The sequence below is a fragment of the Strix aluco genome, chromosome 25 (genome assembly GCF_031877795.1).
Source record: "Strix aluco isolate bStrAlu1 chromosome 25, bStrAlu1.hap1, whole genome shotgun sequence".
Taxonomy (NCBI): Eukaryota; Metazoa; Chordata; class Aves; order Strigiformes; family Strigidae; genus Strix; species Strix aluco.
Genome location: NC_133955.1, coordinates 6,377,097 through 6,389,217, shown reverse-complemented (window position 1 = coordinate 6,389,217; position 12,121 = coordinate 6,377,097). Strand labels below are relative to the sequence as shown.

At 52.3% G+C, this 12,121-nt stretch overlaps 1 protein-coding gene and 1 long non-coding RNA gene across 6 annotated transcripts in view; one reads left to right on the top strand and one right to left on the bottom strand.

Annotated features, from left to right (window-relative positions):
• The window catches only part of SLC45A3 (solute carrier family 45 member 3), a 30,782-nt gene that overhangs the window by 13,106 nt on the left and 5,555 nt on the right, over nucleotides 1-12,121 (top strand). For 3 of the 5 annotated variants that reach the window (XM_074850151.1, XM_074850153.1, XM_074850152.1), the window contains 3 exons: nucleotides 6,045-6,465; nucleotides 6,722-7,555; nucleotides 9,090-9,355. In XM_074850151.1, the coding sequence (XP_074706252.1) occupies nucleotides 6,318-6,465; nucleotides 6,722-7,555; nucleotides 9,090-9,355 (1,248 nt within the window). In that variant the 5' untranslated portion in view covers nucleotides 6,045-6,317. Of the gene's footprint in view, nucleotides 1-1,804; nucleotides 6,466-6,721; nucleotides 7,556-9,089; nucleotides 9,356-10,642; nucleotides 10,755-12,121 lie in introns of those variants that run through there. The other 2 variants (XM_074850155.1, XM_074850154.1) reach the window with 2 other exon arrangements.
• On the bottom strand, nucleotides 804-9,220 carry LOC141934582 (uncharacterized). Its single transcript, XR_012626366.1, has 4 exons — nucleotides 9,084-9,220; nucleotides 8,635-8,728; nucleotides 1,800-1,845; nucleotides 804-1,421 (listed from the first exon to the last, which is right to left on the bottom strand). It is a non-coding gene; the product is annotated as an uncharacterized LOC141934582 (long non-coding RNA).

The window sequence follows — 12,121 nt, the reverse complement described above, 5'->3', positions numbered from 1 at the left end:
GAGTTAATTCAGAGAGACTAAATAAATCGCCGTTCTCCCATCCCTGCTTAATGACCACTCCTCTCTCCCCACACTGTGAATGGGGTCAAGGAGATTTGGGAGGGGAGGGGGAAGGGGAGAGGGTCAGGAGAGGTCAGGTGAGTTTTCCATTTCATCCCGCGCGAGCCTGCCAGAGCTATTCTCCATGGTGTATTTCCCATTCAGCTGTGGTGAATGGACACTGATAGCTGTGAAAGGATCTGGCACTGCATGAACAGCCCTTCCCCAAGCACTTGCTCTTGTGCTCTCTCCCACCCTTTCTTCCAAAGGGCTTCTAGGGAGCGGGGAATTAATAACGTTCATAAAGAGCCCCTTGGAAGGTTGGAAATGTAACGTCGTGGTTATGAATGGAAACCCAACAGCTAGCAATACCCTTCGCCCTCCCCTCTCTCTGCTGCCCGGTGGGACAATAGGTCTCTGCATCCAACCTGCCGTGCTGTGGGGAGGGAAGGTGCAGGCTCATATCACCTGGGAACTGCTGGACCAGAGCAGCTCCCGTGGGGCTCCCCGCACAGCACCACCTCCTGCCTCCAGCGCTGGCCAGTACCAGCTGCCTCGGATGCTTCTCCAAAAAATAAGGCCTTGACTTTGCTAAGGCAAAGGCTCTCGTGGTGTGACTTTCTTCTCATATTTGACAGGGTTCAGGTTATTACAGAGCCCTGACAGATCACAAATAGTTGATGAATCTAATTCTCTGTTGTCTGATCATTACTGTGGCTGTTTGTTGAACTGTGGGGTAGTGCGTGACCATCATAAATCAGAGAGGCTGCTACCACATTTAATAACATCTCTTGTCCCTTCTGCACCCACATGAGAGACTGGAAGGATTATGGAGCAACAGGATATGGATTCTTCTGAGGAATAGATGTGTTTTTCTCTGCCATGGAACTATACCCAAATTTTATTTTTAAAATGTCCGTCCTTTAGTGTCTTAAGCACTGTTTAGATGCAATTCCTTCTCAGCTCCTATATTGGAAAGACTTGAGATTGAGAGGAGGAGAGACTTCTTTCAGCCTTTGCTTGTGCATGTCCATCAGCGCCCTGCACGTAGGACATTGTCCTCATGTGTCTGGGGTTTTTTTTCTTGTAAAAGCAAAAGGTGTGGTTCAAAGTCCGTTGGCGAGGGCACACAGAGCAACGTCTGTGCCGGCTGAGAGAAAGGAAGTGGGAAGTGAACTTGTACTGGCGATGGTGTTGCTTTGTGTAAATGAGTCCGTACACCTGACATCAGCAGTAAATTCAGTCCTGTTTCCATGTGCCTGTCTGTGCACTTGCTGGTGCTTTTCTCAAATTCAGATCGTGGGTTTCCTCAAGCAGGGCCTTGCTGCATCTCTGTACCACATCGAGCACAGGAAGACGTTTGTCAGAACTTTTTCTATAGCCTGTGAACAGAGAACAAACTCTGAGTAGGGGGAATGTGTGAATCCAATGTGCTGGCTGAGAAATGGACTCTCGGAAGCCGCTTTCCCTGGCTTCATCCCTGCTCCATCCCCTTGCTCCCTGGTAGCGCTGCTAAGGGAGTTGCGCTCCGCAGAGGCAGACTGCCTGCCTTCCTCCCTGTCCTTTGGGGAGCTTAAGCGGGAGAGGGGAGGGAGGGCAGGAGACGCCAGGACTGCAGGAGATGCAATCCTTTCTGCTTTGGTTGCCATTGCTGAAAAGGCTCCTGTCCCCAGGTGGGTGGCAGAGAGCCCTCTCCTCTGGGGCTGCCTTTGTCCGGCAGTGTGCTGCTTTGCTCCTGCCCCCGGGACCCGCCCTCCTACCTGCCTGCCAGGTGAACCAGCCTCTCGGAGTTGATCTGTTGTTTCTCTGCAGAAGAAGGAAAGGAAAAGTTTGGTTTGCAAGCTTAAAAGTAAAACAGAAACCCTGAGTTTAAAGATGCTTTAGTTCTCCTTGGGGAGGGAGAGGAAGAGCAGAGAGAGCCTTAATGCTCAGCAGCAGATAATGTCCCCATGGCACGAAGGCTCCATGAGCAGCTGTGAAAAAGCCCCACATGTGGCTCCCTTCTGTGTGCAGGGAACCTTACACAGAAGGGCTGGTATGCCCCTTTTTGGGGGGCTGGCTGTTACCCTTGGCAAGGTGCTTGGCACTGTTCTCGGTAGGGAAGGACAAATACTGTCCCCGTTGTAGAAGTTTGGGGAAACTGAGGCCAGAGGGCAAGAAGTGCCAGCTGTCATGCAGCTTTTTGGACCAGCCACCCCCTGTCTGACTGTGAAAGGTCTCCCCATCACAAATTCCAAATCCCCCTGGGCTGGACAGGCTGTGCCAGCTCACTTGAGTGTGATGTAAATGTTGCTGTTAGACCAGGATCTCCCAGCTAGGAGGTGGTTTGCCTAACTGACTGCTTCCACATCAGCACAAAGGTATAGAGCACCAGACCCAAACCAGTCCTTCTGCATAGCCTGCCAGATAAATCGTCCTGGAAGAGATTAACAGTTTAAATGAAGTGTTTGGTCTTGCTGCTGGGACTGTTATTTAGAGCCAGACTGTTACCTGCAAAACTACAGGGAATATCTCATTGTCTTTAAAAAGAAAATAATAACCCCATGTCCTAAATCTCTCTCTGCTGGCTATTCGTGACGTACCAGCAGGTCAGCAAGGGGAAGGTGACAAATGTTAACACCAGGGCAGGGCTTTGGGCAAAGGTCAGGTGTGAGTTCAGACCTGGAGCTCCCTTTGGAGGTGGTTTGGGGGAGCAGTGGCCAAGCACCCCGCGAGCAGCGGGATCACAGGGCTGGTTCACAGCCCGTGTTTGCTCCGCACTTGCGCGAGGGGCCTGGGCACAGGTGTGGTGCTAATAACACACCAGAGCTCCGCGTTATCGGGAGACAGGGAGGGCCCTGAAACCAAACCCGCGTGTGTACCTGCAGCTCGGTTCCACCTCTGCTTGCCTGCGAACTACTGCAGTAGCTTTTCCTGAATGCTGTGTGCCAGGGCTGGGCTGGCTTTGGGGAGCGCAGCTCGGCGGAGCCGCAGGGATCCCCTCTCACTGCTCTGCCCGGAGGAGGTGAGTCCTGGCTTCTGGCTCCTGCGAGCCTCCCAAATCTTCCTTCTCCATCCCTCTGCCCCTGTCCTTACAGATCAACGGTTCAAATGATTTTCCTCCTCTGCACGGGCATTTCCTTCCAGCTAAGCCGATCCATCTCTCTGTATTTTGTGAACAAAATAAAGTAATTGATGGGTACTGGGATAAAATGCAATTTAAACAGAAAAGGGTTCATATGACTTGATTGCTGTTGACAACTTCTCATCTCTGGCTGTGCATGAGTATTGCCTCTGGGTACACCGGGATTTATTTGTTCGTTAAAGCCCTCTGAGGCTGTGGAGGGGGGAAGAAACAGATCTTCTTTTACCTACTGATACGAAATTCAGCCTCTCTGCCTCAACCTGAGATTCTCAGGCAGTCAGGGAGATGTACAGATTCCTGCTTCCTCCCCAGTGCTAGAGATGTCACTGTGATAAAAGGGAGGAAAAATTTTTTTTTTTTCTCTGTGCGTGTGTGTTAGATGTCTTTTACTTAATGTTTGGGGTTTACCCTGGGATAAGTCCCCTTCTGTAAGCCCTCCAGACCCTGCACTACAGCAGTGGACATTACATCTCCCCTCCAGCTCTAGCTCTGAGTGTTGGTGGCTCAGTTAATTTTGTCATGTGAGTCTGCTTTCTGTAGCTAACAGCACCGAGGCTTGTGCTGCTGGAGCTGTAGGGCTGCAGCTTAAATTCCTGTCCCAAGGCTGTCAGCCAGCTGGGCACCCATCATAAACGAACAGGGCTGAGACATCCTGTGTCTAGCCCACATCTAAGAAAGGTGGTTGCTGCCCCCAGTTGCTTCCTTGCTGATCGAGTGCATCTGAAGTAATGCTGAGTGTATCTGGGGCCTCTTAGTATTCCTTTGAAGCCTTGTCTAGTGATTAAAGGAAAACTGTTGCTGTTCCCCCTCTGCCGTTAGCTTGCTATTTGACCTTGGGCAAGTCATTGAAATGTTCACAGTTGTTAAAAGGAGATATCTTTTGTGACAGTCCAGGTCTAAGTGAGTGTGGAGGGGGAAGGTGAGGGATCCTGGAAGGAAAATAATCTGTACTTATTGTGTGTAATTGGCAGCCCGTCAGCGCCTCAGCTCAGGAGTGCTGCCTCTCCTCTGCAGCTGCAAGAGGTGGAGAGCAATGCTGGCATCTTTGTAAAAACCTCATCGCCACGCTTCGAGCTTCACCCAGTCATCTGCACGTGGGTTATTTGGCTGGTGGAAAGAGGGGAAGAGAGGGAAAAGCGAGAACGCAGAAACTGTCCTGACTATACCAGTTACAAACACTTGTGCAGTGATGGAGGTCAAATGCCTGTGCTGTGAAGTTAGGGAACACTAATTTGCACCATGTTTGGTGGTAACGGGGAGTTTTATCTCTGCCCAGTGCAGCTGTGGTAAGGCTGTGGTCCAGCACGCGGTGGGTTCAGCAGCTCCTCCTGCGTGCAGGCTTCGCATCCCACTCCAGCTCTGCCAGGTCTGACCCTCTCTGGCACGGCCTGGCACGGCCTCCAGCACCGCTGCTGAGGAGGGAGGCGAGTGTTGGCCTGGAGATGTTCCCTGTAGGAGTCTTCTCTCCCCTGTAGTCAAGGCAACGAATTTAGAGGGGGACGGGGCTGCAAATCTGGATTTTCACCTCGTTTCTTCTGATGGCTTCACTCTCTGCAGTTTAACAAGGGAAACTCTGCACCAGCTAGCTGCTCTGGCACGGAGGGGGTGTCAGGCAGGCAGGTATGCAGTTACAGCTTTCCCGCAGCCAGGGAGGGAGCAAGCGGAGATAAACTCCTCCACCTGCGTGTCTCACATTCTGTTCAGCCTCCTTCATCCAAAGGACCCGAAGCACTGGGGGGCTGCGCTGTGGTGGGACAGGAGGCAGAACCTTCTGTGCAAATTCAGAGCACACTGCACAGTCCAGAAACGGCTCATAAGCTGAAGCACGTTCAGGCCAGCGGGACTGTTACGCCTTGTCCCCACAGAGAAACTCAGTGGTGGCTTATTTAGGGTGAGAAGTTAGACCATGTGAATCCTGAGAATTAGACTGCGGTTTGTTTTACTTCTAAATCAATGTCTGTGCAGGAGATTAATGTCACCCTTCTTGCTAACTCATTCTGCTTTTCCCAACGTAACTACAGTCCACCTTCCCGAGACGCTTTTAGGAAAACAGCAGCCTAAATGCTGCTAACCTTGCAGGATTTCTCACATTTGTAGACTGACATAGTGACAGGCTCATAACAGGTTACTAAGAGGCATCTGCTTACTCTTGCCTTAGCTGCTTTAGCCCCTGTCCTGATGTGGTGGCCTCTCCCCTCTGAAGAAGGCTGGAGAGAGGGAGCATGTTACAGGGCAAATAAATGACTCAGACTAATGAGTAAGGTAATTGCTGTTCGCTGTTAGATGAGGCTAAAGTGGGTCAGGTTTGTTTGTGAAACTCCATGGAGGCACCATCTGTTCTCTGTGCCCTGTCTCAGGGGTTGGAGACAGGATTTGGGTGAAACTGCTTCTCTGGGAGCCTGCGGAGCAGCACGGAGGACGCCCCGGTCATTAGGCAGTGGCCTGGGTCTCTAGAGATGACCCTGTGTGACTGCAGGCAAGTGCCTGCAGCCCTCATCCTCGAAGGGGACTCTTAATTGATTTCACTGGGAGAGGGGACCCTAAATCCTAAATCCCCAACTGCCATCTATAAGATGAGGCTGGACAGGACACTGAGAGGTCATTAGACCTCCCTTAGCCCGAAGGCGGGATTGGATTTTCCCAAACCATGTGTGACAGGTGCCTGTCTCACCTGTCACAAGCCCTTGGAGAGAAACCTGGCACCAGTGCAGTCCGTGTCTTTTAACCCTGCCCCTCCCGCAGATGTCCCCTCTTCATCTTCCGGTGCCTGTCGGGGTGGGGACTGTCTCTTTTGGTGATGGTGTGTCTGTGTGGTACCGGGTTTTAGCCCTTTCCCCTGACCCGGACCCCGCTGTGTCTAACAAGCTCTCTCTTCTCTCAGACCACGGCATGTGAGCAGAAGGGGAAGCCTGGAGTGGGATCCCTGCCTGCCCACGCCCGGACTCAACACTGCTGGGGCCACATCTTGCACTAAGAGGAAGAGGAAAAGACGGTTCATTCCCTGTTGCTAAAAATGGGAGGCAGCATCTGTCCAGCAGACCAGGAAGGGAAGCTCCAGACCTTGCCTGTGGGGCATCCCTGGGAGCGTGGCAGCGACACAGCCCTTGGTCAGTAAGGGGTGTCGGGGCGGCGTGGCTCGCAGAGCCGGGGCAGCATGCTCTTCCACAACCGCAAGACCCAGCTCCTGCTGGTCAACTCCCTGACGTTCGGCCTGGAGGTCTGCCTGGCTGCAGGGATAACCTACGTGCCTCCGCTGCTGCTGGAAGTGGGTGTGGAGGAGAAGTTCATGACCATGGTTTTGGGTAGGCAGTTTTTCTCTCATCTTCGAGGTGCTTGTTTCCCCTTCGAATCTGGAAGGCAGGGGCAAATAAGGGCACGGAGGCTTGTCTCTGCGGGGTGGTTGTAGTGCTACTGTTATGTCAAGAGCAGCCTTGTGTTTGGAGGAGGGGGCTGTGACCCAGTGAAGCTTACTGAAACATCCCAGGCTTTTTTTGCAGCGCATACAGACCAGTGTCCTCCAGAGCTGTCCCCCTAACACTGCTTCTTTCTCTTTTCCAGGGATAGGACCTGTCCTTGGCTTGGTTTTCGTCCCGCTGATTGGATCCGCCAGCGACCACTGGCACAGCAGCTATGGCCGAAGGCGACCTTTCATCTGGATGCTTTGCCTGGGAGTCCTGCTGAGCCTCTTCGTTATCCCCCACGCCAGCAGCCTGGCCAGCCTGTTTGCCCTCAACACTCGCCCGCTGGAGATTGCCTTCCTCATCCTGGGCATCGGGCTACTGGATTTCTGCGGCCAGGTCTGCTTCACTCCGCTGGAGGCCCTGCTCTCAGACCTCTTCCAGGAGCCAGACAACTGCCGCCAGGCCTTCTCCCTCTACGCCTTCATGATCAGCCTGGGGGGCTGCATTGGCTACCTGCTTCCAGCCATTGACTGGGGTGGCAGCTTTCTGGCCCCGTACCTGGGAGGGCAGGAGACCTGCCTCTTCAGCCTCCTGGCCATCATTTTCCTCGGCTGTGTGCTGGCCACACTCTTTGTGACCGAGGAGGCAGCCACCCAGGCAGATGTTCTGGATGGCCCAGTGCTGAAGGACACTCCCCCTAAGCCCTCACCTCCAGCCTGCTGCTCTTGCCAGCTCTCCAGGAGCTCGTGTCTCCTGCAGGCCAGGCACATGACGCAGGCCCTGAGAAACCTCTGCACGCTGCTGCCGCGGCTTCACAGCCTCTACTGCCGCATCCCCAAGGTCATCCGGCGCCTGTTCGTGGCCGAGCTCTGCAGCTGGATGGCACTCATGACTTTCATGCTGTTCTACACAGACTTTGTTGGGGAGGGGCTGTACCACGGCATCCCCAGAGCCAAGCCGGGCACGGATGCCAGACGCCACTACGATGAAGGTGAGAAGTGAACCAGCTGCTCTGTGCCTGTTCCCTAGGACAGGAGCGTTTAGTGGGAGCTAGGAATGGGCTCAGTGCTGCTAGTAATGCCAGAAAACATTACAGGAGACTCGACTTTCTGCAGATGGATCAGGAAAAAATGTTCCCCCATGGCCCGCAGAGCATTGCACAGTAGACCAAATAGGGAAACACCTCTTTGTCCTCGGAGCTACCCAGCACAGAGCTAGAACTGGCAGTGCAGCCCTGGCCCGGGGCTGAATTGTGAAGTGGCAGAATGGTCTGGCAGGTTGCACACTGAACAGGACCTATCCGGCTCTGCAAGCTGCGGTTGCCTGTGCCAGGTCCTTTCACTGCTCTTCCCTCCTTTTTAAACACAGGGTGATGGTGCTCCCCATCTCTTGGACAGCAGGGTCTGGAAAGCCAGGACGTGCTCAGTGGCAGTGAGGTGGGCTTTGCTGCCGTCTTCCTTTCATACTACTGTGAGATTCCCATCTCACATCTGTATCTGGAGAGCCCTCGAGCAGCCTCCACAGTTGTCACCCCTGTCTCCAGTGCTCTCTGACAGTGCTCACCGCTGGAGTCTGTAGCTGCCACGTCCCCATCATGGGATACTGCTCACTGCAGCGCGTTACCTGCTCACTGCTCTCCCCTCCTGTCCTATTTTGGCTGCTGTGCTGGGCCAGAGCCCTGACTCACTGCCTAGGCTTTCTTTTCCTCTCCCTGATCTAAGTCTTTTATTCTTGGAGGCACCTTCCTGGCCCTCCTCCTCCAGCTGTACATCTTGCCCTCTGAGTTTTCCACTGGCTGCCTCCGTGAGCTCTGCAGTACACTGCCTCTTTGTGCTGAGTGTCTGTTTAACTTAGAGGGAGCTTAATTATTATTTAACACTTGCGCTGTATAGCTTCCAGCAGGTCAGGACTCCATTGTGCTAGCTGTCATAGAAACATGTGTTGAGTAATGATCCTTGCTCCAAAGAGTTAATGGTTTTAATTCCCTGAAATCTGATAGATCTTTGCAAAGGGTAAGGTCCGGATTGCTACCGGATAATGCAGTCATTTAGTGGATGTTGTATACTTTACCTTGGCTTAAGCACAATTCTTTGTTCCTTGTGTTCTGTGGCTGGTTTCGGCATCAGATGACAACAGATCCTGGTTCATGAGCAGGTGACAGATCCTGGGTCAAGAGTAGAAAGGTGTGAACAACAACTTCCAAAGACAAGAGCAGCATTTGGATTTCTATCTCCTGTTGCCCCTCTGGTTAGACTGGGGTGCGCAGCAGCACGTGTAGGAGATACTCACTGCTGGTGGGGAGGGTGGGAGCTGCAGTCTGGCTGGAGCAACCCTGGGGTACGTTAGGTGATGCTGCTCTGCCTCCTGACCCAGCCATGGGGTTGTCAGGGCTGTTTGTGGCTGTGCCACACTCTGCGTGGACTGTACTGAGTTGGGCGCTGCAGGAGAGGGAGGGAGGCCCAGAGGTTGTATAAAACCTGGGTGCTGTCAGGGCAGTGTCTGTCACTGCCTCTGCTTACCTGCAGGTGTCCGGATGGGCAGTTTGGGCCTCTTCCTGCAGTGCATCACATCCATCTTCTTCTCGACAATCATGGACCGGATGGTGAAGCAGTTTGGGACGCGGGCGGTCTACCTGGCCAGCGTGGTGTTCTTCCCCGTGGCTGCCTTCGTCATGTGCCTTTCCCACAGCGTCATCGTTGTTACCATCTCTGCTGCTCTGACAGGCTTCACCTTCTCTGCACTCCAGATCCTGCCCTACACGCTGGCATCACTGTATCATCATGAAAAACAGGTAGGGATCTGCTCCAGAGGGCTTTGGGCCAGGTGAGGACAGCCTGGCCAGCCTCTCTTGCCGCATGTAGCTGGTACAGTCAGTTCAGCCCGTGGAAGAAAAAGACATGCCTATGTGCAAAGGTTTTCCCCACATGCTTCTTGTCTCAGGCTGTGTCTTCTCTGAAGATTCACCTGAAATGGAGGAGATAAGAGAGTTCAGCATCTCCTTCCTTAGGCATCCCCTGCTCACAACAAACATTATGCAATTTTAAAAAGTGGGGAGTGGCTAAGATGGGAGAAATCGGCTAGGATTGGTGTATCAAAAGGGATGTCCTGTGCTCATCTGCGTTCTGCATATTTTTAGGGAACTTGGTGCAGGTTAGTTATACCTGTGTGCGTTCTGCAACCGAGTCACATCTGCAGCACTGCCAACCTGAGGCGCTAAAAAACTCAAGACTTTTCAGCCCTTAGAGGTCCTGCTTTTCAATTTTTGTCCATAGCATGAAGATCAGTAAAATGAAAACTGAGGTTCTTCCTATTCCCCTAGCTCCAAGAAAAATAAACGCTGTGAAACTTTTGACACCAACACAAAAGCTAGTAATCCTGTCCCACAGATGTTATCCTTGTGGAGGAGTCCTAGGAGGTTCCTGAGTTGCACACTGGATTAATAGGAGTTTTTCTTGTGCTGCAAATGCAAAATTAATTTGTGGTTTGAGAGCAGCTCTTTCATCCCGATGGCAGGCGGTTCGCTATGCAGTGAAATAAGTAGGAGTTTTTACCACAGGCATCCAGATGTTCACATTGAACAGATACTTCTGACCAACCCATCCCAATCTGCACCAGACACCCTGTCAAAATAGGGGTACGAGGGAGTGTTCTGCTTTGCAAAAACTTCAGTTCAGCAGGGATCTCCCATGGACGTAATATCAACAGAATGAAAGCCAAACTCCACAGGCTGGGAATGTGAAGGCCACATGCCCGACTGTTTGCCAAAGGCCTGACGGGGAAACGCTCTTAGTACAATGAGGTGTGGGGTATAGCTGGGTTTGGTCTCTCTGTTGCCCTAACTTGAAAGTTCCTCCTTCGTTTACCAACTGCTTTGCATCAGGCTGCAGGGAGACCCCCCAAGAAGTAGTCCCTAAAATGCCCTTTGCAGAAAAATCTCCATCTTCCCCATTTCTGTTCTCTTCTTTTTTCTTACTGTTGAAATCTGTCATCATTTTTGTTTGCCTTCCCTCGCTTCTGCTTCCTCTCTGCTCTCCGTTTTTAAATTTTTTTTTTTAAACTTTAAACACCCCTCCTGAAGCGAACCAGCAGAAGGAGCATCCAGAGTGACTGTTGCTTCCACCCTGCGCGGGATCGTTGGCGAAAGCCTGCGAGGCCGCCTCGGCTGGAGCTCCTTGCTCTGCATGGGCTCTGTAAGTCTCTCTGTTCTCCTGCGTGCCCTCCCATCTTCGTGTGGCCACTAAACCTGGTCTAGAACAGGAGGGAAAGATCTGTGTGTTCTAACAGAGCCTGGAAGCTCGGCAGAGGCGAGGGGCACAGTGGGCAGTCACACCTCCTGCGGGAGATCAGGGAGAGCTGGGTTCCTCATTCCCACCACTCCCCATCAGCTACAGAGGGAGATTTGAGGCACCAGCGACTCCTGTGGTTGTATCCTGTGTTCCAAGGGGTGATTTTAAAGCGTAAGCTCTCACTAAGCTCATTCCTGTGAGTATGTGTTTAAGTCATTTTCTCTAGACTTAAACTCTCCACACTAGGTGGAGAAAGAAAACATCCCTGCCAGAACTCCCAGCTCTGCAGTCCTGGCCTGGGTCAGCCTAGAAACCAAGAAAATGTGGTGTGTGCCTTCAGGGCAGCTGAGCAGGCTTCTGGGAACGTCAGTGTGAAACACGAAGGGCTGGAACTGTGGGGGACATCCTAGTTCGGCTCACACAATGCCCTTTCTGTGCTGGGTTTTGAGTTGCTTTGAAGTCTGATGGCAATAGGAGGCACTTGGCAGGATTTTTAAGCTCCATGTAAGATAAGTGATGTCCCAGATTGATTCATTCAAGCGTAAATCGATGAGCTTAGGCAGAATTGAGGAGTTGAAGGGTATAGTGAGCAGCTGAGCAGAGCCCAGGTAAAGCTTTTGGAAGCCGATTGCTCTTTAGTGAAGTTCTTCTCTTCTGGTTTCTCTTCTCCGATTGAATCTGAAACTGTTTGTGCTACGGATCTGCAGCCATGGCCTGGGGCAGCGTGAACAGAGCGGGCTGGTGCTGACACACACTAGGGCAGGGCTGGGTGTAGCTGGGTGGCTGCCAGGACTGCTGAAAGCCTCACGATGGCCACAACAGAGCCCAAGTGCCCACGCTCCTGCACCAGCGGCTCCCTCCTGTTCATCTGTGCCTGGGTCCCTCCTGCAAAAGGAGGGATAGCTCAGGCAGGCCCCTCTGAGCCCTGCAGCTGGATACAGCACTCTCTGCTCTCAAACAGGTGCTCTTTTTGCCTTCTCATTTTCTTTGTTTATTCAATCTCACCATGCAGATAATGGATTAACATGTCCTTCGTTATCTGCTCTACCTCATGCAGACCAGTGGTTGTGCATAATTGCAAATGCCCTGGAGTTTTAAAGCTGGAGCTCTGCAGAATTTTCACTGTCTGCACGTGACTGCCCATTATTTGTTGGCATTAACCTGGAGAGCTTTTTGATCCAAATACTCCGTGTGAATACTGCTTGAGTGAGCCGTGCCCCAGAGATCTCACAGCTTGAGCAGAGCAAGGCAAAAAAGGGGTGAGGAGAAAA